The sequence below is a fragment of the Oculina patagonica genome, chromosome 9 (genome assembly GCF_052425735.1).
Source record: "Oculina patagonica isolate OP01 chromosome 9, crgOcupat, whole genome shotgun sequence".
Taxonomy (NCBI): domain Eukaryota; kingdom Metazoa; phylum Cnidaria; class Anthozoa; order Scleractinia; family Oculinidae; genus Oculina; species Oculina patagonica.
The window spans coordinates 27,672,515-27,700,305 of record NC_135766.1 but is presented as its reverse complement, the minus strand read 5'-3'; the positions used below and the strand labels follow the sequence as shown (position 1 = coordinate 27,700,305).

Sequence of the window (27,791 nt, the reverse complement as noted above, 5' to 3'; positions counted from 1 at the left end):
ATGGTGCTAGCATTCAGATTATCTCAGCTGGGATTAAGACCCCTGGATGTTGGTGGTGCTGGAGATTGTTTTTTCAGAGCTGTTTCACATCAGTTATATGGTACTGCAGCTTATCATTTACAGGTGCGAGCAGTAGGTATTGAGCATCTTAGAAATCACCCTGAACATTTTATTGAAAGCAATGTTGAATATTCTTGGTTGGAGTATTTAAATAACATGTCTAGACAGGGAACTTGGTGTGATAATCTCGTTATACAGGCTGTAGCTAATGCATTAAACTGTACAATTTATATCGCGGAAAGTGCTGAAAACTTTGCGGAGAGTAATGTTATACATCCTGCCGATACACATGAAAGACCCGGGGCAACAATTTATATAGGACACTTGGATGAAGTTCATTATGTTTCAACTGCTCCCATGGAGAATGAAGAATGCAACTTATTTCACGGACAGCAGAGTCAAATGGCTACTCCAAGTAAATTACCAGTTGTAGAAACTGAAGAGAGAACCTTATTTAATGATAAAACTCAAGCTTATATTACACAAATAGACAGTCCAATACTTCAAAAGTATTCTGATACTCCTCCTATAAATGATAAAGCGGAAAAACGTAGAACGTATATTAGGCAATATATGCAAAAGAAACGGGCTGATAGGCAATTCAGAGAAAGAGAGAATAAGCAGAAACAACAAAAAAGGAGAGAAAACCTTGAAGCTTTCACAAGTTATGAACAAGCAAGTCCAGAGAAAGTCAAACAAAGAGCCAAGAAAACAAAAACAAGAGGACGAGAAAGTAATCTAGAGAAAGTTAGAGAATGCCAAAGACGGCGTTTTCTTAAATATAAAGAAGCAAATCCAGAGAAAGTCAAACAGAAGGACAAAAAAACAATAACAAAACGACGTCAAAATAGTTTAGAGAAAGTTAAAGAGTGCCAAAGAAAAGGTTTCCTAAAATATAAAGAAGCAAATCCAGAGAAAGTCAAAGGAATGGGTGTAAAATCAATAACAAAACGAAGAGAAAATAATCCAGAAAAAGTTAAGGACTGCCAAAGAAGAGGTTTTATTAAATATAAAGAGGCAAATCCAGAGAAAGTCAAAGAAATGGACATTAATAAAATAAGACAACGACGGGAGAATAATCCAGAGAAAGTGAAAGAATGCCAAAGACGAGGTTTTAATAAGTATAAGCAAACATACCCAGAAAAAGCGCAACTAAACTACACAAAATACAAAGCTCGCCTCCAAAATGTCAGAGATAGTCAAGACGTTGAAATAAACACCGAAAACAAGTGCAAAGACCCTGGTCAAAATAGAAAACGAACAAAGGATTCAGGCAACAAAGAATTGCAACAAGAGACTTGTAAACGAAAAAGAACTGATAAATTTGTGCAGGAAAGTAAGAAACAAAAATGTCAATGTTCGCTCGACCAAACAATGACTAAACGAATTGAAACTTTTCATAAGGATATCAAATGTGGCCCAGAATATATCTGCACTTGCTGTGACCAGTTATGGTACAGATCATCTGTGACAAAATGTAATCCAAATGTTTATAAAGTGTGTCCACAAAACATCCTTAAAATGTCACTAACTGGAGTTAAAAGTTTAAATGATATTGAATGGATTTGTTCTACGTGTCATTCTAACCTAAAAGAAGGCAAATTACCAAGTTGTGCCAAAGCTAACAAAATGACCTTTCCCGATAAACCGAAAGTATTAAATCTGACTGTTCTTGAAGAAAGACTTGTATCACCACGGATACCATTTATGCAGATAAGGGAATTACCTAGTGGTGGTCAGTTGAGCATTCATGGTAATGTTGTTAATGTACCAGCCAATGTCAACTCTACAGTTAATGTTTTACCAAGACCAGTAAACGAATCACAGACTATTCCAATTAAACTAAAGAGACGTCTCAGGTACAAACATCACTATCAATTTCAAAATATCAGACCTAGCAAAGTTTTAGAAGCTGCAAAATATTTAGTTCAGACCAGTCAATTATTTCAGAATGAAGGTATACAAGTTTCCGATGGTTGGCTGAAAACATTGAATGAAACTAACGAGGAGGGGTCAGAATTTCTTGAAAAGCCAAACAGCGAAACCTCAAATACGGTTGAAGAGATGTATCATTCAGATAAGAACCAGGATGAAGAAAATGCATTTGTGAACAAAAATGATTGCAATGACGACAGTGATAGTGATGATGACTGGTCTGAAGAAAGAGAACGTCCATCAGGAGTTATGGATACTTTGCTTCAAGAACCAGACATGAATGAACATGGGGATAACATAATGAGCTTTGCACCTGCTGAAGGAAACAGACCATTAGGACTGTTTATTGATAGAGATTCTGAATTTCTGTCATTTCCAACTATATATTGTGGAAAACGTAGAGCAGATAATAATGACAGATTAGTTCCTGTGCATTATAGTACAATCTGCAAATGGGAGCTACGAAGTCAAGACAGAAGGGTTGCACAAAGTGTACCAAACATTTTCTATAAGCTAAAGAAGTTGCAAGTCAAGCAAATTCAAGGGAGTGCATCACTCTCTCTTCGGAAGTGCAAAAAAAAGGGTAAAAAATATACAGCAGGTGATTTGAAATCAGCAGGATCTTTGGAAAAATTGATACATCTTGATGAAGGCTTCAGAGTCTTTAGAAATCTTAGGGCGTCACCTCCGTACTTCGAGAGATGCAAAAGAGACTTGTTTGCAATGATCCGTCAGCTTGGCAAACCTACGTGGTTCTGTTCATTTTCAGCAGCAGAGACAAGGTGGACTCATTTGCTAAAAATATTAGGACGGCTTGTCGATAAAAGAGATTATACTGACAATGAAATCCAAGATATGACTTGGCAAAAGAAATCAGACCTGATTAAAAGTGATCCTGTCACATGTGCGAGAAACTTTGAACACATGGTCCAATTATTTTTACGTGACATTATAAAAAGTCAACTGAAGCCTATTGGTGAAGTAGTTGATTTTTTCTATAGAGTTGAATTCCAGCAACGTGGTTCTCCACACATACATTCTTTGTTCTGGGTGAAAAATGCTCCTCAATATGGAGAAAATACAAATGACGATATTGTTAAATTTGTTGATAGTTATGTTGCATGTAAGGTCGATTCAAATGAACTGGGTGATCTGGTTAATTTGCAGAGACATCGGCACTCAAAAACTTGCAAAAAACAGGGTCATAAGATTTGCAGATTTAATTTTCCATTACCACCAATGCCAAGAACGATGATTTTAGAACCCCTTTATGACGAGAATGAGAAGTGCTCAGAAAAGAAAAATTATGAAAAAATAAGCGAATTATTAGATAACTTAAAATACGATGAGGAAATGAATTTTGAAGAATTTCTTCAGAAACTTGGTTTTACAGAAGAAGAATATATCATGGCTCTAAGATATTCACTAAAGCGTGACACACTTTTGCTGAAAAGATCTCCATCTGAAATAAGAATTAATAACTACAATTCTAACTTGTTGAAAGCTTGGCAAGCTAATATGGACATTCAGTACATCTTAGATCCTTACGCTTGTGCTGTATATATTTTGTCATATATTACTAAAGGACAAAGAGGAATGAGCAAGTTACTGAGAAGAGCATCTGAAGAAGCAAGCTCTGGTAATAAAGATATCATGAACAAAGTCAGACATATTGGAAACAAATTTCTCAATGCTGTTGAGATTAGTGCGCAAGAAGCAGTGTATTTGGTTTTACAACTGCCTTTAAGAAGGTCATCTCGTGAATTTCAGTTTATTAACACATCTAACCCAGAGGAAAGAACGTTCCTACTGAAAACAATGGATAAGCTTCAAGAACTACCAGATAATTCCGAAGATATTGAATCTGATAACTTGATCAAAAGATATCAAAGACGACCAAAACAAATGGAAGAATTATGTCTAGCTGATTTTGCGGCGTGGTACAATTGTAAAAAGCAAAATAAAAGCCAAATAGAACATAGGAGTCAAATTGAAACTTCTACTTCTGATGATTGTCTACCTGAAAATGATTTTGATGATAATGTTGATGACGATTTCAGTGACGATGGAAAAGAAATGTGTATTGAATTTGAACTAAAAGGTGGATTTAAACTTGTCAAAAGACGCAAGCCAAAAATTATTCGTTCAGTACGATTTAACAAAAACAAGGACCCTGAGAATTACAGCAGAGAGCAGTTGATGTTATACACTTGTTGGAGAAATGAAAGCAAAGATCTTATCGAAAACTGTAAAACTTACCAAGAACGATATGAGCAATTTAAGAACACCATAGCCCAGAACAGAAAACGATATGAATGTCACACAGAAGTGCTTGACAATGCTTTAGAGAATAATGACGATGATGAACTTGAAGAATTTCCAGATGTTGCGCCCAATACACAACACATTGACAAACAGGATCGAGAAAAAGGGGCAAAACCAAGTGCATTCTTTGGATGCTTTGATCCAGGCACAAATAAACAACACAATCAATATGATTTAATGGATGATATTGGTATTTTTCCAAGAACAAATGACGCTGAAGACCTTGTGCTTAAACGCATGACTGATGATGATTTCAGAAAACTTGTTCGTTCACTTAACATTAAACAAATGGAATTTTTCTATCATGTCTTGCATTCCATAAAAACTAGCGATGAGGCACTAAGACTGTTTTTAAGTGGTGGAGCTGGCGTTGGAAAGACTACGGTTACTAATGCTCTGTATGAAGCCTTGATCAGATACTTGAATAGTGTACCAGGTGAAAATCCCGATGAAGTCAGAGTACTTAAAGTAGCTCCGACTGGGAAAGCGGCATTTAATATTAGCGGCAACACTCTCCACTCTGCCTTTAAGATATCTGCCAACCGAGGTTTTCAGTATTGTACACTTGATAGAGACAGACTTAACACTATTAGAGCACAGTTAAGAAGACTTGAAGTTATTTTTATTGACGAGATTAGTATGGTAGGCAGTGGCATGTTTACATTTCTGAATTTACGCTTGCAACAGATCATGGGTACAGAAAAACTATTTGGAGGAGTGAATTTGGTAACTGTTGGTGACCTGTTTCAGTTGAAGCCAGTATTTGATAAATGGATTTTTGAGAATTCAACAGATTCCTATAGTGCATTAGCCACAAATATTTGGCAAGAACATTTTAAGATGTTTGAACTATCGGAAATCATGAGACAAAAAGATGACAAAGAATTTGCAGAGCTTTTAAATCGATTGAGAGAAGGGAAACACACAGAGCAAGACGTAGAGGTCCTAAAAAGAAGGATTTTAAAAGTAAAGCCAACAGATAGTAGTGATTATCCTGTGAACGTCACTCACTTATTTAGTACTAACAAAGCAGTGGACAATCATAACATTGAAATATTCAATAATTCGAAAAACCCAAAAGCTCACATCTCTGCAATTGATGTTATAATTGGAGATTTGTCTGATGAACTTAAGGAAAAAATGAAACAAAAAATCCCAAATGATCCAACCAAAACCATGGGATTATATCCTGTCTGTTCTGTTCATGTTGCAGGGAAGTATGACCTAACAACAAATATTTCGGTTCTCGATGACATGACCAATGGAGCTGAATGTACCATTGAAAAAATAGACTACAGAGTACCTGATTCGATCAGACCAAGTATTATATGGGTGTTGTTTCGGGATCCTCACATTGGCCGTCATTTCCGAAGAGAATATGCACATTTATATAATGTACAAATACAGAGCACTTGGACACCAATCTTAGAAATCACAAGACAGTTTCGAATTTACAAACGAAATCAAGTTCAAGTTCTTCGTAGACAATTTCCTTTACGACCAGCAGCAGCAAAAACGATACATCGTTGTCAAGGTGATACGCTTAACGAAGCGGTTGTTGATTTGCCAGCTTCAACAAGAGAGCACATGCATTACGTTGGTCTCAGCAGACTTAGAAATATTTCAGGTTTGCATGTCTTAAATTTGAATGAGAAAAAAATTGCAGTGAGCAAAAAAGTTTCAGATGAAATGAATAGACTAAGGTCGAAAGCATCTTTAAAACCATGCATCCCTTTTCTTTATGAAATATCAAATAAAAGTAACTTGAAGATTTTGTTCCAGAATGTAAGATCTTTGCATCTCCATATTGAAGATGTAGTCTGTGATTATAGTGTTCGAGCAGCTCATTTGAATATTTTTGTTGAATCAGCTCTATGCTCAAGAGACAATGATGAAGCATATAACATGGATAATTTTCGCCTCTACCGAAATGACCATGACCCAAAGAGTAACACTAGAACAACATACGGAACTGCTGTGTATGTCAGAAATGATATAGAGTGTGCCTGCAATCCCTTTAGATGGAACTACAACAATACAGAAATGACTGTTGCCATTATAAAGTTCCCTGTTTGTCAAGTACATGTTGTTGGTATCTATCGCTCAAAATCTAAAGTTGTACATTCCAAATTAATCGAAGCGTTAGAACACTTACATCAGACTATTCTTACTGAGCCACAGACTCCAGTCATAATTCTGGGTGACTTTAATGTCAATTTAATGGAACCCTCTTCTGAACAAAAAGCACTTGTGAGATATATGATCGAGCAGAAGGGTTACAGTCAGCTGGTAAAACAGTACACAACAGATTACAAAACTCAGATAGACCACATATATACAAATATTCCACAACAAGTTCAAAGTTCTGGTACATTAGAGTCATATTATAGTGACCATAAACCCATTTTTGTTTGTCTTAGCCTATAAGCAGTTAGCTTTAAAACAAATGATTTTCCATTGCAGTTTGTTATTTTCTCAGGATACAGGGATGATGAGGTTGTTAGGCATCGCTCAATTTGTTTTTGTGACCTTTTGTTTAGATTTTTCTGCCTTAAGTTATTTTTTTGTCTTTTTACCACCCTCATAAGGACCCATAAGGACCCATAAGGACCATAAGGATAATAAGGATCATCAGGACCCATAAGACCGAAGGAGAAATATAGTTGTTGCTGTTGTTGTTGTTGTTATGTTGTTGTCGAGTAAAATGTTTTACCTCACTCTTAAAAGAGTGAGGTACAGTAGTCAGGTAGTGACACAAGTCACTACCTGTTGTCCCTCCCCGAAGGCTGTCACAGTTAAATGTAAGTTGTATTTACTTTCATCTTAAGTGTTAGAAGGTGAAATTTGTTTTTTTAATGTTGACTTGATATAATGTGGTTAAGTTAATATTTTTGTTTCTGCATGTCATTGCAGACTGCTGTTTGAAAGTAGACAGAATGATGATGGTTTCCAGAAAAAATTAATTTCAAAGGACGTAGTGTACATTCAAGACATCTTTTAAAAAGTACAGCAGATGCGATCCTTAATACTTTCTACTTGTTTAAAGATACTGAAGAACAGCAATGGACATTTTTCTTAAATGTACTACATGTTTCATATGAAGATATTCCATATAATCGATCTTAGGATACTTTATGATATGCACAAGATCAACTCATTTCCAACAGTACTAGATGGTGCTCCAAATATCTCACTGAAGACGCCTGAAAAAGTTTTGCTCATGGGAGTCATAGGAGTCTACAATTGCACTAAACTGAATTCCAGCTGGTCTAAATATGTCACTGAGAAAGATGCATGCACGTGCAATCAAAAGCCCATGGTCTGCTTCAAAACAATTCTAGAGACACTACAGATGGTACTCAGGATATATATGTGCATCTATGATTATGTGACCCTTCAAGGTCCTTAAAGGGCTTATAAAAACACCAAAGATGTTACTCATAAAATTTTGCCATAGTCACCAATGTTTATAAACATCTAGTTGTACATATACAATGTACATGCATATACAGTTAACAATATGGACATCAGAACAGACCCTTAAGTGACCAAGTTACTGCCAGTTGCTGATTTAACTGAGGTCTGGACTACTCATTCCAAAAGATACATGTATTTAAACTAAAAGCCCATGGTCTGCTTTAAAACAATTCTAGAGACACTACAGATGGTACTCTGGATATGCATGTGCAACTATGTTCATGTAAAGTGACCCTTCAAGGACTTATAAAAACACCAAAGATGTTACTCAAAAAATGTTGCCATAGTCACCTTTAAGACGACGTTTATAAACTTGTAGTTGTACATATACAATGTAAATTAAATGCATGTACAGTTAACAATATCGATATCAGAATAGACCCAAGTGACCAAATTATTGCCATTGCTGATTTAACTGAGGTCTGGGTTACTCAGTCCAAGAACTACTGCATATTGTGCTTTGCAGTTCTTTTGTAATCAACAAGGTTTGTTAAACATGAGAAGTTAGAAATATAAATATTTTTCTGTTGAAATGTGTTTTGTCGTAAGTTAGTTTTGAGTCTAAAATGGAAATACACACCCTCCTAAGATTATTTGTAAACTAGTGTATGGTCCACTTTGACATAGATCATTTTACTAGCTAGGCTGAAACGGATTTAGTCTGATCACGATTGAAACATAACCCCCTCTCCCCCCCCCCCCCCCCCCACAAAAAACAAAAACAAAACAAAAACAACTACCCCTCCAAAACTCTCTCATCCGTAGAGGCTCCTTCAGTGGGGAAGGCAAAAAACACGAAAAATGAAAAAATAGGGGGGCTTTTGTTGCCATTCTCCCCAGGCTCCACACGCTTACTTTTCACCTCTCCCCATTTCCCAGCCCGTACGAAACAAAAGAGGCCTCTACGAAGGAGAGAGCCTCCAAAAATAGTCAGCAACTATTCCTCAGACGACCCATTTGTGGACAGTGTGTTCTTCCACCAACATTCGTCATCCTGCATACATCAGGTTGGGAGGAAATAAAATGACGCAAGTTAACATAAAAACAGCGTTTCAAACTGAAAAGTAATCTCATTTGACTTATTCTCAAGCGAAATTATTATTATTCTGTCAATTGATTTGCCATATTGCATTCTGCACTTACCTTTGAAACTCTGAGTTTCAGTCCGAATGTCTTAATACTCGTCGGCAAACATCGCGCAATTGGCGAGCGCGCTCAAGTTTAGTTTTGACGGGAAAGTTTTTCTTTTTTTACGACCGCTAAACACCGCTAAATTTAAATTACTTTTTTTTTTTTTTTATCTTTTCAATTCATCGTACAGTAGCACTACTTTACTCCAAAGTGACCGTGATATGGTGGCATATCAGGTCAGTGACTTGATATCGTAGGATATCAGGACGGTAGATCGCGCTTCTGATTGGCTACTTGCGAATTTGGGTACGGTAATATAAACAATTTTTATATATTTAATGCCAGGGCGGTTTATTTTAATGTTAATATTCTTATGCGTCATTTTCGAGTTAAGGTTTGCATAAAATGTAATATACCTGACTTGTATTAATTACCGCCATATTTATAATGTGTTTTCACGTAGTTAGATTGATTGACAGATGTTACAGGTTGTTACTATTATAAAATTTAAATTAGCTTCTCCTATGGTACCGCACACAAATTACACAAAATAACAGAAACAAATGACGAGAGACAATATTGTATCAAAAGACACTGACTCACGAATAATGTAGTCTAGTAATAACAATACTTTGTACATCCAAAGGCTCGTGTTTGTGTTTCAAGCTAAACGACTTTTTTACTTGAATGCAAGGCTTGTATAAGCTTGTTATTCAAATACTGAAGCCATTTACAGGGGCAGATCCAGACCTTGTCGACCTTCAGCCAAGTAAGGGGGCGGGGGAGTTCATCCTGACCCTCGAATAAGGGGGGTGCGCTCTCGAAAATAACTTTTCTCGGCCTTACGGATCTCAATTTGGCCTAAAAATAAGTGGGGGCCCGGCCCACGGAGCCCGTCCCTAGATCCGCCACTGATTTATGCAAAGGTCCATACTGCACAGTTAATTGATCGAGAAAAACTCTCCGAAAACGCGAAAAACAACCTCTAGTAGTCTTTCAGAAGTGTTTAAAACACAGAAACACACAATATGAAGGTTTTACACTTTATTCGCGTTTTTTACAACTTTCGGAGGAAAAGTGACTTTTCCATTGAATTTCAGATCCATACAAACTCGTATTTTGTCTGCTCATTTGCATATATGCCTACCCGGTTAAAAGTTACTCCAAAACCAGATATAAGTCCATCCCAAACCCCTGACAAACTCGTATATATATATAAACGCCTAGGGCTAAAAATAACCGGCATCGCATACAAGAGTTTGCTTACAAACACACATTAAGAGATGAACTGAGCTTTGTACCCGAGAAGAAAACAGACAAACCGTTTGTTCGGTGGAACCTGAAGTGACAGTGAACTAAACTTGATTTAAACGAAGTTTAGGGATGGACCAACATTTACCTGGAGGTGAGAGGAGGGGGAGGGGTTATGAAAAATATTGGGGAAAAAAACAGGGCCTAAAAAGACAAAATAAATTGCTTGCAATCTCGATATGTATAAAAAATAGTTTGCATTTAAATGAAAAAAATTGGTTGCAGAGGTGCATAAATTAAAGAAAAAAGCTTAAGTTTGTTGAGGAAAATTTTTCATCCCCCTCTCCCCTCCAGGAAAATAATGGTCCGTCCCTTATACAGCGGTTAAGAAAGCCGTAGTCTTAACTGAGATTTAGTCTACGATTCTAATATTTAAAGCAGCGTTTAGCCCTGATTTAGATGAACTTTAACCATGAATTATTAAACAAGAAACAGCAAGATAGATCTGCTCCTTTACGTGTAGGTTTAAATGTCTTTCAACCGTTTTGTTTCACTTGTTTCCCCGTAAAAAAACGTAACTTTTCTTAAAAATATTTTCGCACAGCTCTAAACTACATGTATGCAGGGGAACCCTTTTATGAAAGGAAAATAACAGCAAGATATAAGTTTTGGGAGTAGCTCGCATGCATGATGTCTCAACAATAGCTTTACTTGTACTGTAAGGCGTCGTCTCAAGTAACATGATCATCACAATGGCCGTTTTCACACTAGAAGTCGTTTGACGATTTGTTCGTCTAGTGTGAATTTAAGACGGCTTTTAGTCCGTCTAGACTACCAAGTCGTCCTCGAGAAATCGTCTTCTAGACGGCCAAATCGACGGCCAAATTCACACGACTTGTACGTCCAAAATCGCGTCAGTCCCTTTTTCACACAAAGATGATTTGTCCCGTCTAGACAATTTGTCCGTCTCTAGTGTGAAAACGGCCAATCATTCGGCTACTCCCGTTCAAGTAATGCAATTTAGCCGTGGTTTCCGTAGCCTGCGAACGCAGACGTATTTCCAGACGTATTTCTTGTCTCTGCCGAAAAATAACAGCAAAAAAAAAACGTCTGCGTCCACAGGCTATGGTTTTCGAAGTTCTCGTCTAAACCTAGATTTAGCCTTAAACCACGTCTAAGTTATAGGCTTCGTTTAAATAATTGACCCTTTGGATCTAATTACCTGACTAATAATGAAGAAGTAGTAAATATCTCCTAAACTACTTCGCAGAACATTCACTCTTGGTTTACAAACTTGCGTGGTTAAAACAGGTAGTTAAAACTTAATATGAAGAGCTAACTGTAATGATTGACAAGTTCATGCTAAACTAGAATAGAAAGGTTGCTGTGTTTTCCCTTAAAGCGACTGTGCAAACACGTGAAACTTGGAGACAAGAAACAAGTTTTAAAACAACCCTGAAAAATCAAAACTGTGCTCTTTAATCTGTCCTATTGACGTCATAGGTTGCGTAAATCGTCCCCTTAAGGCTCTCAAAGAAAGAAAATATCCTGATTATTTATAAAAGGAACATTACTAAGCTTACCAATGTAGTCTACCCAGAATAGCATTCGGCCTTATCGTTAATGGTTTTTGCTTTTTACTCGATCAACGTTTCTTCAATTTAGTGTATACAAACGAACAAACTAACAAGAACGATTGGTGCCTACATAATGCCTGTTTTGTAAGCTATTTTAAACTAGAAGTGTTGTAGAGCAGTTAAGTGTCGTAAAACCAAAATCAAAGTAATTACTCTGACCAATCACAAGGGACACTTACAAATCAGTAAACCAATCAAAACACGGAGTATACGTAATTACATATTGTCGACACGAAGCGCACGAAAACGTTCGCGAGTAAACTCACAATTGGTTTTGGTTTCACTTCTAATTGGCTGAGAAAGTGGCGCGCGATTTTTGAGCCAATCAATGAGTGTAGTAATGCAAAACCAAAGTAAAAGCAAATTACTAGCTTTCGATATCAAGTGAAAATCTCTCTATTATAGATACTGTTGAATCCACAAATTTGCTTTTAAACTCATTTGCTACAAAATTAAGCCCCGAGCCAACTATCAAAAACCGATACAAACGAGTGCGAGCTGGCAGATTGCTAAGACATGCAGAGGCCGATCTACATTTATTTATCAAAAAATTCAGTGAAAGTGGTTTATTTATAGCTTTTGCTTGTGATTTCTACAATTTTACTTCTGCGTGCTAACAGGGCGGTCTATTTAACAATTGAACGGGGAGCTCGAGGTTTCTATCGGCTGATAGTTCGCCCCGAGCCAACTATCACAGTCGATATAAACCGAGAGCTAGCCGTCTAATTGTTTTAGCATAACCCACTGACCGATCTATTAAACTCAGAATATCGCTAGAATTGATTTATTGAAGGTTTTGATTGATAAAATTAAGGGAAAACCAAGCGCGCGCTCCGAGAGCTATCTTCCGATCAATAGAAAGAACCTGTGTAGCCAATCAGATTGCGCGATTACCAATAGACGGCAGCTGGGTTATGCTATAACGAAAATTAGACCGCGCTTGCGTAGCCAATCATATTGCAAGTTTGCCTAATAGTCGGCCACTGGGTTATCAGCTAAATAAATTTTAAGAAAAAGACAACGCTTTTAAGTTTTGAATACATATTTTGGCAGCACCAACTGTTATCGTCAATTACGATGTGAGAGTGAATTTAAATTTTTAAGTTTGAGCTCTGTACATTGGAAGACATCTAGAAATGGGGACTATTGTAAGGGTAAAAAACGATTCAACCCGGTTTTATCCGCCGCTATAATTTGGCTTTATGTGATTCAAGTTAGTGCGCTGTCCAAGCTGATGTCGCGAACAGAGAGATGTCGAAATGGACGCTGTGCGTTACAGAGGTTTTTTACGTGGATGTACCTTGGCAGCAAAGATGTTTGGACAATTTTCATCACTATGCTCCACTTCTCCAAGTATGGGAACATGAAACTAGTACAAGTATAACAACATCACTATTTAAATATAGTTCCTGACTTAAGTGGTTACTTATTAATCTGCTGCTATAATTTGGTTCTCTGTGATTTGGTGCGCTGTCCAAGCTGTTGTCGTGAACCGAGAGATGTCGAAATGGATGCTGTGGATTACGGAGGTTTTCACGTGGATGTACATCGGTACCCAAGATGTATGGGCAATTTTTATCATTGCGCTTTACGTCTCCAAGTATGGGAACATCAAACTTGGAAAACCTGATGACAAACCTGTCTTCAATGACCTTACCTACTTCAAAATGTTATTCGCAGCGGACATTGGAATTGGTTTGTTCTACTTTGGAGTAGGTAAGTCATTTTAATTACAGTATATTCTTTGGTCTTTTTAACAGAGGTAATCCATCTGATAAGCCGGTCAATGCTGCTGCTTAGAGGAATATGAGGTTGTAAACATTTATTTAAACCTGCACGGTGGGACAGAAGGGGACATTGTGTCGCGCCTAGGAAGACTAGGAAAAGCAAGAGCTGCATATGCCAACATCTCGAAATCTAGCAGCTACAGCCGTAAGACCAAACTTAGGCTATATAAATGTTCTATCGGTGCTACCATTTGGATCAAAGTGCTGGAGAATGACTGAGTAGGATAATATCAGGCAACCCTTCATACCACCTCTCTAAGGAGAACTGATCACGCTAGCGTTCTGGCCCAATAAAATCTCCGACGCCAGACTCCTACAAGCCAAAGTGCAAGAAACAATAGGCACCATTCTTTGGCGAAGAAGATGGAAATGGCTTGGACTTGTGTTACAAATGGATCCTACAGCATATGCAAGAATAGCCCAAACATGAACTCCAAAGGGACGAAGAACTAAGGGGGCGATCGCGACCAAGAATAACATGGCGGAGAACGTTAAAGAAAGAGATGAAGAATGCTGAAAAAGAAAAGAGAACGTTACAGAAAGAGATAAAGAATGCTGGCATTGGGTGGAAGAGCGTCGTAAGATCAGCCCAGGACAGAGCGGCTTGGCGGGAGCAAGTAGAGGCCTTATGTGCCACTGGGTACAACGAAGATGAGTGAGTGAGTGAGTGAGTGAGTGAGTAAACATTCGCTGGTGATTGGTTGAAAAGACTCTAGTTGGAATTCATTGTTCGTGACGTGTAATCTGATTGGTCAGTTTAGTTGAAGTAACCCTGGTAATAGTAGGCCGCACTGTAAAAATACTCTCTCGGTACCTTTGAGATAAGTTTTCACTTCCCTTGCCGTCAACCAGTATTTAGCAATACCAAAATAAACCATGATAGAACAACAAACGGACAGTTTTTCAGTTAAATATAACAACATCATAATTTAAATATAGTTCCTGACTTGAGTGGTCACTTTTTAATCCGCCGCTATCATTTAGTTGTTGGTGATTAGGTGCGCTGTCCAAGCTGATGTCGCGAACCGAGAGATGTCGAAATGGATGCTGAACATTGATTACGGAGGTTTCACGTGGTTGTATATCGGTACCCAAGATGTGTGGGCAATTTTCATCATTGTACTCTACTTCTCTAAGTATGGAAATATGAAACTAGGAAAACCTGATGACAAACCTGACTTACTTCAAGGTGTTGTTCGCGGCCTGTTATCGGCATTGGATTGTTCTTCTTTGGAGTAGGTATTTTAATTACGGTTTTTTTGTCTTTTAAGCAAAGGTAGTCCATCTATAATGAAGCCGGTCAATACTGCTGCTTGGAGGAACGTAGGTTGTAAACATCTTATTTACATTCGTCGTTGGAATTTTGTGTCACGCGCCATTGCTTTCTGTCCGCTGGTGACTGGTTGAAACGACTGTGGTTGAAATTCATTGTTCGTGTCGTGTAATCGGATTGGACAGTGACCCCGGCAATAGTATTCGCACAGTAAAAAGCCTCTCTCGGTGCCTTTGAGATACGTTTTTGCTTATTCCCTTGCCATCAACCAGTATTAAAGCATTACTATAATAAACCAGGCCATGATAGTCAAATATAACAATATCACTATTTAAATATAGTTTCTGATCATGACTAGAGTGCATGGCCACTTTTAAACCCGCCGCTATAATTTGTTTTTTGTGAATTTGTGCGCTGTCCAAACTGATGTCGCGAACCGAGAGATGTCGAAATGAATGCTGTGAATTACGGAGGTTTTCACGTGGATGTACATCGGTACCCAAGATGTGTGGGCAATTTTCATCATTGTGCTCTACTTCTAGTATGGAAACATCAAACTTGGAAAACCTGATGACAAACACGATTTCAGTGACCTGACCTATTTCCCTATTTCACAATGTTCAGTCCGCGAAGATTTCCAAAGGACGTCGATTTATCCGACAGTTCATTGATGGTACAATGACAGCGCGGATATTGTACGCATTCTTGTGGTTTTGCATATTGGAAACCAAGGCTCCAAGATGGAGCGAGATGACAACATAACCTGCCGCGATTCTTAGCTGGGAGGAACTGGTTCGATGGTTCCATATAGTGTCTTGCACCGCTTGTCCTACAGAGGAAAGAATGACATGTGGTTTGATGTGCAATAGTATGGTGACCTTGGGACGTTTCTCTCTGTTATTTCACTCATTAGCATTATTCTCTGCTTCGTCGCCAGTTTCGATACTGTTTTTTTCTTGTGATGGATTATCTTTCAGTCAATGGCGGCACAAAACCATCTGTCGTACAGTGCATTTTCTGGGCTCTGACAGAAGTCGCAAAAGCTGCAGCTCTGCTAATTGCTTAAGGCGAAGAGGGGCCTGTAGCCTCGTAGTCCAAGGCAATAGCATCTCGACGCGTGCCAGAAATGAGCCTAGTAAATGGCCAAGAGTCTCAAAGCTCAGTATAAGCAACAGTGCGGTTTTAAGTTCTCAGAACGTATGTTCAATCTTCTGTTCCATGGTGAACGTTATACTGGGATGTCTGGAGTTAATGAAATCCAAATCTACGTGGGCATCATGTTAATTTGCATATATATATATAAATAGTATCGTCAAAAAAAAAAACGTCGAAAAAAACAACAGAACCCGTATACTGTTGCAGCCAGTTCTTAAGATTGGCAAGGACTGGGAAAAGGGGAGAACCCATAGCCACCCCGGATATTAATAAGGTCAAACAATTTGCCCTTGGTGACAAAGGGTCAAAAGGGAACGATTGCTTATGGTCAGTGATATTAATTTGAAGGCTGTGATTACTCTCTGAGAATTATTTGACCACTGAACGGTATACTCAACGTCAAAAGAGACCGTTAATTTACCAGTCATCATAGACAATTGATTGATGTCACGGAGAAAAGTGAAAGTATCTAAAGCGCTGAAGTCCGTCCAATGAACTGTTTTAGAAGAGTGTTTAGGAGCCAAAAGAATCGAAAAAGAAGGGGATTGAATTACAACCATGACACAATAATTCAAGCATTTTAGGAAGGCCATAGCGCCTATAAGCGTAAGATAAATACCATCAGAGATGTTAACTGTTGCCTAAATTACCCTTCTTTTAAGGGACCTAAAGAAATGTATGCTCTTTTAAGTAACGCCTATTGTCAAAAACTAAAATATTCAAATTCACATTGATAAGTACAGTTGGCGCTGTCGAAACAAATATTAAAAACATAAAGCGTTCTATTTTTTAAAAAAAATGTATCAGCAGCCTGCTGTTAGCAAGTCATTAATTACGTTGAGTCTCGTAGACTAACTTCAATTATAAACTTTAAAAAGTTATGAGATATTCTGGATAACATGTGCTGTCGAAAAATACGACGAAGATGGTTGGATTGGCTAGATTATCAACTACTGAGTCGTACAATACTGTTTGTATAATTGGATTTTTCGGGGGAGGCGTGATCATGCTAGGATTGCCTAAACAATACTGACCGACCAGGACTCGTGCAAGGTACATGTGGCGACTCCCAGCAACACCTCCTGCGTATTTAGCATTAGCGGAGTACGATGCATCTCTGGCAAAGTACACACCGCGACCATAAGCCGTTCCTAAAAACACAACACCAAAGGAAACTTACAACGAATATAAATAAATTCCCTATGATAAAACTTTGTACATGAATAAACTTGCGTTAATGACACTTGGACTCAGCATTTTACTCAGCGACCTAAAATCTTTTTTGCTGATCCGTACGACATGCACGTTATAAAAATTCTTGGCAGATAAGTCACTGGCGTTGAGCGTAATTGCCTTGTTTTCAACCAACTTTGGTACCCCATTGGACCTTTTATCATAATTCTCTACAGCCTTATTTTCTTACTTATACTGAAGGGTCACAAAATATCTGCAAAACGGGAAAAACTACTTGTTTCAAGTTAAAATTTAATTACTATTTCATAAATTATCGAGTGCGCTACGCTGACCTTCATTATCCTTAGGATTTGACAATAAACTACGATTCCAGTATATCTCGGTGGCTTATGAACTTTTTTAATAACTACACCTATTGGTCTATTAGAATTGCCTACAACACACTTGCGTCGCACCTAAAAGCAGTTGCCTAGAACAAGCACTCAACTGTCTCATATCACAGGGAATTATCCCCATTTCAGTAACATGAAAGGACTAGGACAGTGACTAGGAGTACCCCCCCCCCCCCCTTGACGAGAGACCGCATAGTATTCCCCAGCACAAAATTGGTCGGTAACTATCTACACGCTTGGCCATGGGAAGAGAGAGAGGCACTTCCCAATGCAGATGCAAGTTGTCATCAGTTAAACTTCCCTTCACAATTGATCTATGTAAAAAACCGAATGTTGAAATTCACACCCGATTGCGAACGTTAAAATCATACATCAGTGCCAGTGTATTATAAACTCACCATTAATCCCGCAGTAGCTTCTGTTGAATCCAGTTTCGTTGATGTCGCTGATGTTTTTCCCATCTGTTCCATGAAACAGCTGTAGCTCACTGTTTCCTCCAATGTCTTTATCCAGCTTCTGTTTTCTTACCATGTATGACTGGTAAAGAAAAGTGTTCTGAATTCTTTCAATTTTCACGATATTCACTCCGGGGACAGTAGCATGGAACTTACTCATGACAGCCTGGTACTCAGAAGAGCCTGGAGCGAGCTGCACGGAACGTACGTTCAAGCCAGGTGGCATTGGCGACCAGTTACTAGGAAGTGGAATTCCTTGATGACCTTAGAGAAATCAGAATCAAAGGATATGGATAGGTTAAACTTGCTAAAGGGCCCTGTGTTCATTCAAACAGCAAAGCAGGAATATATAGGAAAGGTACACTCCATTTGGTAGGAGGAGCATGCTTTCCACAAACAACTATGGAAATTACAAACCAATAGGACAAATTGACGAAGACACTCGTTAGTTTTTATATACCGCGTGTCTGTCCACCGAATAGATTTTTGGATTACGATAGCAAACGTATGAAAAAATTGAGCCACCGCAGTTTTTATATAAAACCTTTACCTCGTGCCTCGTGAAAAGATGGTAGTCATTAAGCCAATAGAAATTTTAAAATGGCTTAGGCCATCCCAATAAAATGTTTCGTTTCCCAGCGCCTCGTCTCTTGTGATGGTGGGTCGGTCGGTCGGGCAAAAAAAAAAAAAAGATGGAACGCTTGAAGGAAGAAAGCCTCGGGTTACGAATGTGAAAAGGTGGCTATTTCGTTCGTTACTTCCGTTATTCTTTCTTTAATCAAAATTAAAGGCAAGGACATCACATAATGTCAATTGTTGTTGATAAAACAAGATCGTGTGCTTGTAAATTAAAGTACTTGCTTCTTTGACTAGTGAATCTGCATTTTTTTTTTTTTTTACTTTTTGAAAAAAATGGGTCGGTCGGGCGATGGGAAACGAAACATTTTATTGGGATGGCCTTAAGGAAATACCATATGCTTAAAAGTTATCTTATATGGGGAATAAAGTTGTCATTTTTACTTTACTTTTTTTTCTTCTCTTTTCTTCTCTTCTCTTCTCTTCTCTTCTTATCATCTCATCGTATCTCATCTTATCTTATCTTATCTCATTTTCTCATCCCATCTCATCGCACGTATTATCTTATATCTCATCTTATCTTATCTCATCTCATCTTATCTCATCTCATCTCATCTCATCTTATCTTAACTTATCGTACGCACCGTTACTTAGCTATAAAGTAATACATCAACAATACTTAGTACCTTCCTTAGGGTTTCGGCAAATTTTCACTTGCTCGCCGTCACTACGGCAACGTCCAGTGAGATTTCTCAAATCGACGACAAACTCTTTACCGCGTAAAGTCACTTGCACGGTAGAATCCTTTTTGCTATGAGCCATCTCCAGCTTAGCGTTTGCTTTCAAATCAAACGCAGTTTTCCTTCCACCACTTTCGTAACTCCACTCTACCTTCGTGAAAATCACTCTTGCGTAATCATCCTCTTGCTTTTGGCTTTTCTCTTTTATTCCCTTGCTTATTTCATCTCTAATTTTGGAAGCCATATCATGTACATTTCCGTGATATCCACGCACCGTCACACACTTTGCGGTGTGGTCAAATTTGATTTCAGTGTCCCATCTGTACGCTTCTTGATGAAGATTGTTGATTTGTTTCTGGGAAAGGGAACCAATGTCTTCTGTACTTACTGTCTTAGTTACGCAAGCGTTAACGAATATTTTCTTCAACTCATTCACCGCCTTGTCGACACTGGCTTTGTCTTTCCCAGTGACCCAGACTCTCACGGTTGGATTCCAGGATTGGCAGGTGGCTGATGCAAGACGGGAGCTGCCATGTGATGGATATTGTGTATCCATTCGGGTCTTCTCTTGTAAAAATGCTGGCATCATGCAACTTTGAAATACTACGATTCTCACTTCACTGATGTTAACGCAACTTCCACTAAAGCTGCTCAGTGCCTCGAAAACAACGTTCGCGGAGTCCACTGCGGACAGACCATAACCACCGGTTCCTATCGCAGGGATGGAAATTGATTTGAGATTTCTTTTGTCTGCAAGGCGAAGACCCTCTTCCAAACATTGTCGAAGATGTTGCTTATCCGAGGAACCTGGAATGATGTGAATAATGTGAGGTACCATCAAACTCCCGCCACTCGTTATCACAGCGGATCCTACTCGCTGTGAACCCAGTTGACTGCACTCTTGTTGCACCTGTGGACCACTAGCTTTTGCTACCGCTTTGCCTAATTCTCCGGCGCTGTTCATGTCCATACTGGTACTGTTGATATTCACGATGGCTTCTGTTCTTTCTTTCGTCAGATCACCATTAATGACGTCAATACTTATGGGGTTCCCTGATGTGGCAAGGGAAGGTACGACGCTGTTGTGAGCCACTGAGTGTTTCTGCTGTTCCTGGTGAAAGGCTTGCATCATTGCAGCTTGGTAAACTACAATCCTCACTTTGTCGACACTAGAAAAGTTGCCGCATACGTTTCTCACAGCTTGAAAGGTCACCTGGGCCGAATCGCTGGCGGATAGTCCATATCCACCAGTTCCTATTGCAGGGATGGAGATTGTTTTGAGATTTCTTTTGTCTGCAAGGCGAAGACCCTCCTCCAAACATTGCTGAAGATGGTTGTTATCTGAGGATCCTGGAATGATGTGAATAATGTGACGTACTGACAAATTCCCGCCACTCGTCATTGCAGCTGATCCTGCTGGCTGAGCACCCAGCTGATTGCACTCTTGTTGCACCTGTGGACCGCTGGCTTTTGCTACTGCCTTGCTCAATTCCCCGGCGAGGTTCATGTCCATACTGGTACCGTTGATATTCACGATGGCGTCAGTTTTTTCTTTCGTCAGATCACCATTGATTACGTCAATACTTATGGGGCTTCCTGGTGTGGCAAGGGAAGGTACACCTTTGCTGTGAGCCACTGAGTGTTTCTGCTGTTCCTGTTGAAAGGCTTGCACCATTGCAGCTTTGTAAATTACAATTCGCACCTTGGAAACACTAGAAAAGTTGCCACATACGTTGCTCACAGCTTGAAAGCTCACCTGGGCCGAGTCGCTGGCGGACAGTCCATATCCACCAGTTCCTATTGCAGGGATGGAGATTGTTTTGAGATTTCTTTTGTCTGCAAGGCGAAGACCCTCCTCCAAACATTGCTGAAGATGGTTGTTATCTGAGGAACCTGGAATGATGTGAATAATGTGACGTACTGACAAATTCCCGCCACTCGTCATTGCAGCTGATCCTGCTGGCTGAGCACCCAGCTGATTGCACTCTTGTTGCACCTGTGGACCGCTAGCTTTTGCTACTGCCTTGCTCAATTCCCCGGCGAGGTTCATGTCCATACTGGTACTGTTGATATTCACGATTGCGTCAGTTCTTTCCTTTGTCAGATCACCATTAACAAGTTCTATGATATCCGTCCAATCTGCTCCTACTGTGCTTTGAGCGGTGTTCGTCCCCTGGTTTTGTATCTTACTTGCTTCTTTCTGAAAGGCATCAATTAGGTTTTTATCTCCAGTGAAAACAACAAAACGGATGTCCTTTACAATGGACTGTGGATTTCTTTGGCAGAATTTCACTGTTTCGTCCAACATAATTCTGCATGCTTCATTTGGTGGGAAATTCAAATTACCAGTTCCGATGACGGGGAAGGCAATGGAGTTTCCTCCAAGTTGACCAACTTCATGAAGAGACTTCTGAACGATGGATCTAAGCGTCTGAAATAAACGAGGAAAATACGGCTTAGTAAAAAGAGGAACAATGGGTTAAGTTTAAACATTGCCGAGCGGGGGAGGAGCTTTCACGTAAGATTATGCGTTGCTTGTTTCGAGGTTTCTCGACTACAATGTAATGAGTAACTCGCAGAACGGTGTTTCAATTATAACTGCTTCAATGCTTGCCTAAAGCATTTTTTTAAAACACGACAAAATAATGAGTAAGTGCCATGACGATTTATTAAGGAGATGGTTCGGCAAATAATAAGCACAAAACGGTATCAAACGCTAATCAAAGGTAATAGCTTTATATTTGCTTGATTTAGTGTCTTGAAGATCGCATTTTGTATTTCTATTTATAAATCAGAATTGATTGTTAGATTTATCAACCTTGCGCATTAATGTTAGAGCAAAAACGAATTTTAAAAATAAAAATATTAAAATATATATCAAATAATTGTGAACAAGATCACGAGATGTGGAAGAGGAACAAGGAATTTCCCTCCCCGAAACGTAACAAAACTTTTGAATGGAATTATATACTCACTCCTTCGCCTTTGTTTCCTGGTCCGTCCCAAAATGAACAGCAACTGTGAATCACGTGAGTGCAGGGCAAAGAAGTACCCGAAGAGGTAGCAATTTCGCCAACCTTTAAATCATCTACAGCCTGACATATCACTGGACTAAAGGCGCTCCTGATTTTGTTGAAGCATGCCCCTTGGGGAATGACAAGCGCGTGAACCTAAAACCCCGAAAAAGATCATTTTCCTGGTTAAGGAATTTACTGAAACTATTTAGCCGATTAAATGCAGAATCTAAATATGTGATTTTACTATTCAGAAGCCTTTGCATTGTTCTTATTTCCATACAAACCTATCTGTTTGTTTTTCACTATAAAATTGCAATAAAAAACATTTTTATTTTTGAAAGAAATTTTTCGGATTTTTAATGGCCTTACCTTTTCGTTTGTGATATCTCCTGATCTCCATGAAACTTTCTGTCCCTGAGGTGTAACAAGGATATCGATGGTCGAAGCTAGGACATCTGAGCCAGATGATGATACATGATGACTTGGGCTATTACCACCAGGTGCACCAGAAGAACCTACGCGTGACTGTAACGCTGGTGCCACAGACCCATTACTATCACGACCAGCTGGGCTCATAGATGATAAATTCTTTTCTACACGGATGCAGCATTTTTCTTTTTCTTCTACTTCTTTCACCCGTGCGTCCAGCTCGCCACTTTCAGAGAATTTCATTAGTCCAGGCTGTTTAAACTCCACATTTGATGTTGCCACATCTTTACGAAGCTTCTTTACAAGATCTTCTGCTTTTTGCAAACGTTCCTGTTTGCCAGAAATGTAAAAGCTAAGAGTATCCTTTCCCTCTTGGACCTTAACTCCGTAGCTCTCTATCTCTGGTTTTATTCGGCGCAGTATATATTCCCTAACGTCGCTGGATGGAAATCGAAATTCTTCTTCTCTTTCTGCATTGTGGTCGAGATAGTATTGCAACTTCCTTACTTCCTTATGAACACTACTTTTAAGGCCCACGACCCACGTCTCACCAGAAGTATTCTTGCGAATGAGCACTCCATTTTTTTCCTTGGTCTTCTTACAATAAGCGGACCAGGGTTCTGCTTTCATCAAAAGAGCATGTTTTGCGGTCACAGTAAGTTTATCTTTAGTGAGTAAACCTGATATAAGAGAAGCGGATTCTTCGGCATGTTTTTCTGAGCTTGCCAGCACTTTCAAGGACTGATGTTTGGAGGAAGATACCATGATTGCTTCTACATTTCCGTCTTCCAATGCTTCCTTGACCGCTTTCTGTCCTTGCTCTGTGGATAAAACTTGTACAAAGTCGGGGTCTAGTCTTAATGGTTTTTCGGTTGCTGCTCGCACTTGGTTCTCAAATTCCATCTTAGCAATCTTTACCTGGTCTCTGGGGCCAGCAAGGCGAATTTCCTGCTTTTCTTCGTCCAACTCTATTTGCACTTCTCTACATTTTCCTCGAAGGCACTTTTCTTTGGCATTAACTGCTGTGAGAAGTTTTATGTGTTCTTTTGAAACCTTTGGAATCGTCTCAATTTCTTTGTACATTTCTGTCAGCTTAGCTTCAAAATGGCTCCTAAAATGTTCAATATTAGAGCACAATGAAACAATCCTTAATGTCAATTGATCTTTAAAAATCTTGACAAGTGGTGGATTATCTCCTAGACTGGCGCAAATGCTAGGTATCTGAATCTGAATATCATCACAGATGTCTTCTTTAACTGAAAGATCACGTATACCAATTTTTTTAAGAAATGAATACAAAAGTGGTATGCATTCAGTTTGCCAAGTCTCATTTGTCTGACCAGTGTGCTCAAGATTAGCATAATTGGAGCCCTGTGACCACTGGAGTTGTACTTGTTTCTTCTTCATGATCTTTTGCAATTCATCTTTGTGGCTTGAACCTTCAATGTATTCCATCACATCAGGTTCTACGCCAACGGATATTGTCTTATTGCTATCTTTCTGAGATTGACCTGTTTGGCATATGTTGTGTTCTTCGTTTGTTTGATTTTCCTGCCCTCTTAGGCGTGGATGATTGGGTTGTGAATTTTTTGGTCCTTGCACGGCCGCTAGTTGCTCTGTCTGCCACGACTGATCTGGCTGTTGTTCAATTTGCAATGGTTGATTTAGTTGTTCTGGTTTGCATTGTTCATTAGGTTGAACGGCTTGCAATTGTGGATTTGGCGGGCATTCTACTTGCTGTTGTGGATTTATTGGGTCTTGTTGCCACGCTAACTGTGGTGGTGTTTTACCGTACAATTGTTGGCTTAATTGGCTTTGTTGCCCCTCTGAATTTAGTGGAGTTCCACTTGGTTGCCCTTGTTGCCTCACTGAGCTCGGTGGTTGTTCATCGTGAAGTTGTGGATTTACTTGCCCTTGTTGCCAGGTTGAATTTGGAGGTTGGCCACCTTGCCATGGTGGATTTGGTTGCCCTTGTTGCAATGCTGAATTTGGCGGAGGTCCATATTGGCATTGTTGATTCGGTTGCCCTTGTTGCAAGGTTGAATTTGGAGGTTGGCCACCTTGCCATGGTGGATTTGGTTGCCCTTGTTGCAATGCTGAATTTGGCGGAGGTCCATATTGGCATTGTTGATTCGGTTGCCCTTGTTGTAAGGTTGAATTTGGAGGTTGGCCACCTTGCCATGGTGGATTTGGTTGCCCTTGTTGCAATGCTGAATTTGGCGGAGGTCCATATTGGCATTGTTGATTCGGTTGCCCTTGTTGCAAGGTTGAATTTGGAGGTTGGCCACCTTGCCATGGTGGATTTGGTTGCCCTTGTTGCAATGTTGAATATGGCGGAGGTCCATATTGGCATTGTTGATTCGGTTGCCCTTGTTGCAAGGTTGAATTTGGAGGTTGGCCACCTTGCCATGGTGGATTTGGTTGCCCTTGTTGCAATGTTGAATATGGCGGAGGTCCATATTGGCATTGTTGATTCGGTTGCCCTTGTTGCAAGGTTGAATTTGGAGGTTGGCCACCTTGCCATGGTGGATTTGGTTGCCCTTGTTGCAATGCTGAATTTGGCGGAGGTCCATATTGGCATTGTTGATTCGGTTGCCCTTGTTGCAAGGTTAAATTTGGAGATTGGCAACCTTCCCATGGTGGATTTGGTTGCCCTTGTTTCAATGCTGAATTTGGCAGAGGTCCATATTGGCATTGTTGATTCGGTTGCCCTTGTTGCAAGGTTGAATTTGGAGGTTGGCCACCTTGCCATGGTGGATTTGGTTGCCCTTGTTGCAATGTTGAATATGGCGGAGGTCCATATTGGCATTGTTGATTCGGTTGCCCTTGTTGCAAGGTTGAATTTGGAGGTTGGCCACCTTGCCATGGTGGATTTGGTTGCCCTTGTTGCAATGCTGAATTTGGCGGAGGTCCATATTGGCATTGTTGATTCGGTTGCCCTTGTTGCAAGGTTAAATTTGGAGATTGGCAACCTTCCCATGGTGGATTTGGTTGCCCTTGTTTCAATGCTGAATTTGGCAGAGGTCCATATTGGCATTGTTGATTCGGTTGCCCTTGTTGTAAGGTTGAATTTGGAGGTTGGCCACCTTGCCATGGTGGATTTGGTTGCCCTTGTTGCAATGCTGAATTTGGCGGAGGTCCATATTGGCATTGTTGATTCGGTTGCCCTTGTTGCAAGGTTGAATTTGGAGGTTGGCCACCTTGCCATGGTGGATTTAATTGCCCTTGTTGAAATGCTGAATTTGGCAGAGGTCCATATTGGCATTGTTGATTCGGTTGCCCTTGTTGTAAGGTTGAATTTGGAGGTTGGCCACCTTGCCATGGTGGATTTAATTGCCCTTGTTGCAATGCTGAATTTGGTGGAGGTCCATATTGGCATTGTTGACTCGGTTGCTCTTGTTGCAATGCTGAATTTGGCGGAGGTCCATATTGGCATTGTTGAATCGGTTGCCCTTGTTGTAAGGTTGAATTTGGAGGTTGGCCACCTTGCCATGGTGGATTTAATTGCCCTTGTTGCAATGCTGAATTTGGCGGAGGTCCATATTGGCATTGTTGACTCGGTTGCTCTTGTTGCAATGCTGAATTTGGCGGAGGTCCATATTGGCATTGTTGATTCATATGTATTGGTATGGCTACTTCACCTGATTGTTTTGATTGGTCTTTATCTGGTTGACCTATAAAATGAAACGTCATACATAGGCTCTCTCTCAAGATAACAGTCTAAGGTGAAAATTGCATCAAATACGACAATATCAGACTCTTGAGGTCGGCACACACTAGGGGACTAGTCGCAGGGTCTTGTCGCAGAGACTTGCTTTAGGGACCAGTCCCCTAGTGTGTACTCGTAACTTGCATCAAAAGTCTAGTCGCAGACACCACATTTTTGGTCTCTGCGACTAGTCCCACTTATTAAGCTGTTTTTTTTTTTTACTTGGCAAGTCACAGGTAGGCCTTTCTCGATTATGCTAGTAAAACTGGCATTTAATGCTACTAGAAATTCTCGCATAAAGCCAAAAAAATGCTACAATAATGCCTGATTTCTTTAAAAAATGCCACTTGAATTCCAAAGAATGCTTTGTTTTATTTCAAACAAAACATACAAACTCTCATTATATGCTTATATCAACAACAAGTAATGCTTAATAATTGTTTGTTAAAAAAAAAAAAACAAATAAATAAAATAAAGAAAAAATTATTTTAAAAAAATAAAAAATTACACACAAGTGACACAACACGAGAACACAAGTAACAACGCACAAACAGTCGAAACAGACAGAAACAATCAAATTAAGTAATCAAAATTGTGAAACTTTAGGATTATTATCCTTCTGAGTTCTGAGTGCTGAAATCTGGATCACAGTGATGAAAAATGACAGAAAATGCTAGCAATTCTTTTCAAGAAAAAACGAAAAAAAAATGCTCGTTTTCCCAAAAAATGCCGAAAAAAATGCTAGCATAATCGAGAAAGGCCTAGTCACAGGGACCTAGAGTCCCACGAATCGGTCAATTTTCTAGTGTATCGGTTTTCATCATTCATGGGATTGGATTCCCGCGTCTACCGAATTCTAGCCAATGAAAGCCGTCGTTTTAGAACCCAGCTTCGATAAGAAGCGGAAAGTGATGCTGAAACGGTCAAAACAGGATGGGGCGTTTCCGAATCCCGCGCCCTTATCCAGTTTTACAATAAAAACCCACTTTTGTGGAAAAAAAAAACACAAGGAGTATGAGAAAAAAAAAATATAATGAAGAAAACGCGACCAGTCCTGGAACTTGTCCCTACACCAGTAGACAGTGAGGGATAAGTCCCTTAGACTATTCCCTGAGACTAGTCCCGTAGTTTGTATTGTTGTCTCGGGTTGTTCTAAGGCCTTTTAGTAGAAACTTAGTCGTGTTCTATTTTAAATCCGCGAATCTAATTGGTTCTCCCATTGATTTCTATTCGCCGATAGAAAACAAT

The 27,791-nt window shown here is 39.5% G+C and overlaps 3 protein-coding genes across 3 annotated transcripts; 1 reads left to right on the top strand and 2 right to left on the bottom strand.

Annotated features, from left to right (window-relative positions):
- Window positions 1-7,729, top strand: LOC144665082 (uncharacterized). The gene is made up of 2 exons (XM_078526257.1): window positions 1-6,688; window positions 7,488-7,729. The coding sequence occupies exons 1-2, from the start codon at window positions 1-3 to the stop codon at window positions 7,727-7,729; spliced, it is 6,930 nt and encodes a 2,309-aa protein (XP_078382383.1).
- Window positions 7,730-16,901: 9,172 nt separating this feature from the next.
- On the bottom strand, window positions 16,902-18,332 carry LOC144664818 (protein mono-ADP-ribosyltransferase PARP15-like). The gene is made up of 2 exons (XM_078526041.1): window positions 18,016-18,332; window positions 16,902-17,182 (listed from the first exon to the last, which is right to left on the bottom strand). The coding sequence occupies exons 1-2, from the start codon at window positions 18,296-18,298 to the stop codon at window positions 16,902-16,904; spliced, it is 564 nt and encodes a 187-aa protein (XP_078382167.1). The 5' UTR covers window positions 18,299-18,332.
- A 985-nt stretch (window positions 18,333-19,317) lies between these two features.
- Window positions 19,318-26,452, bottom strand: LOC144665081 (uncharacterized). Its single transcript, XM_078526256.1, has 3 exons — window positions 22,775-26,452; window positions 22,364-22,558; window positions 19,318-21,819 (listed from the first exon to the last, which is right to left on the bottom strand). The coding sequence occupies exons 1-3, from the start codon at window positions 26,450-26,452 to the stop codon at window positions 19,318-19,320; spliced, it is 6,375 nt and encodes a 2,124-aa protein (XP_078382382.1).
- Window positions 26,453-27,791: the final 1,339 nt, after the last annotated feature.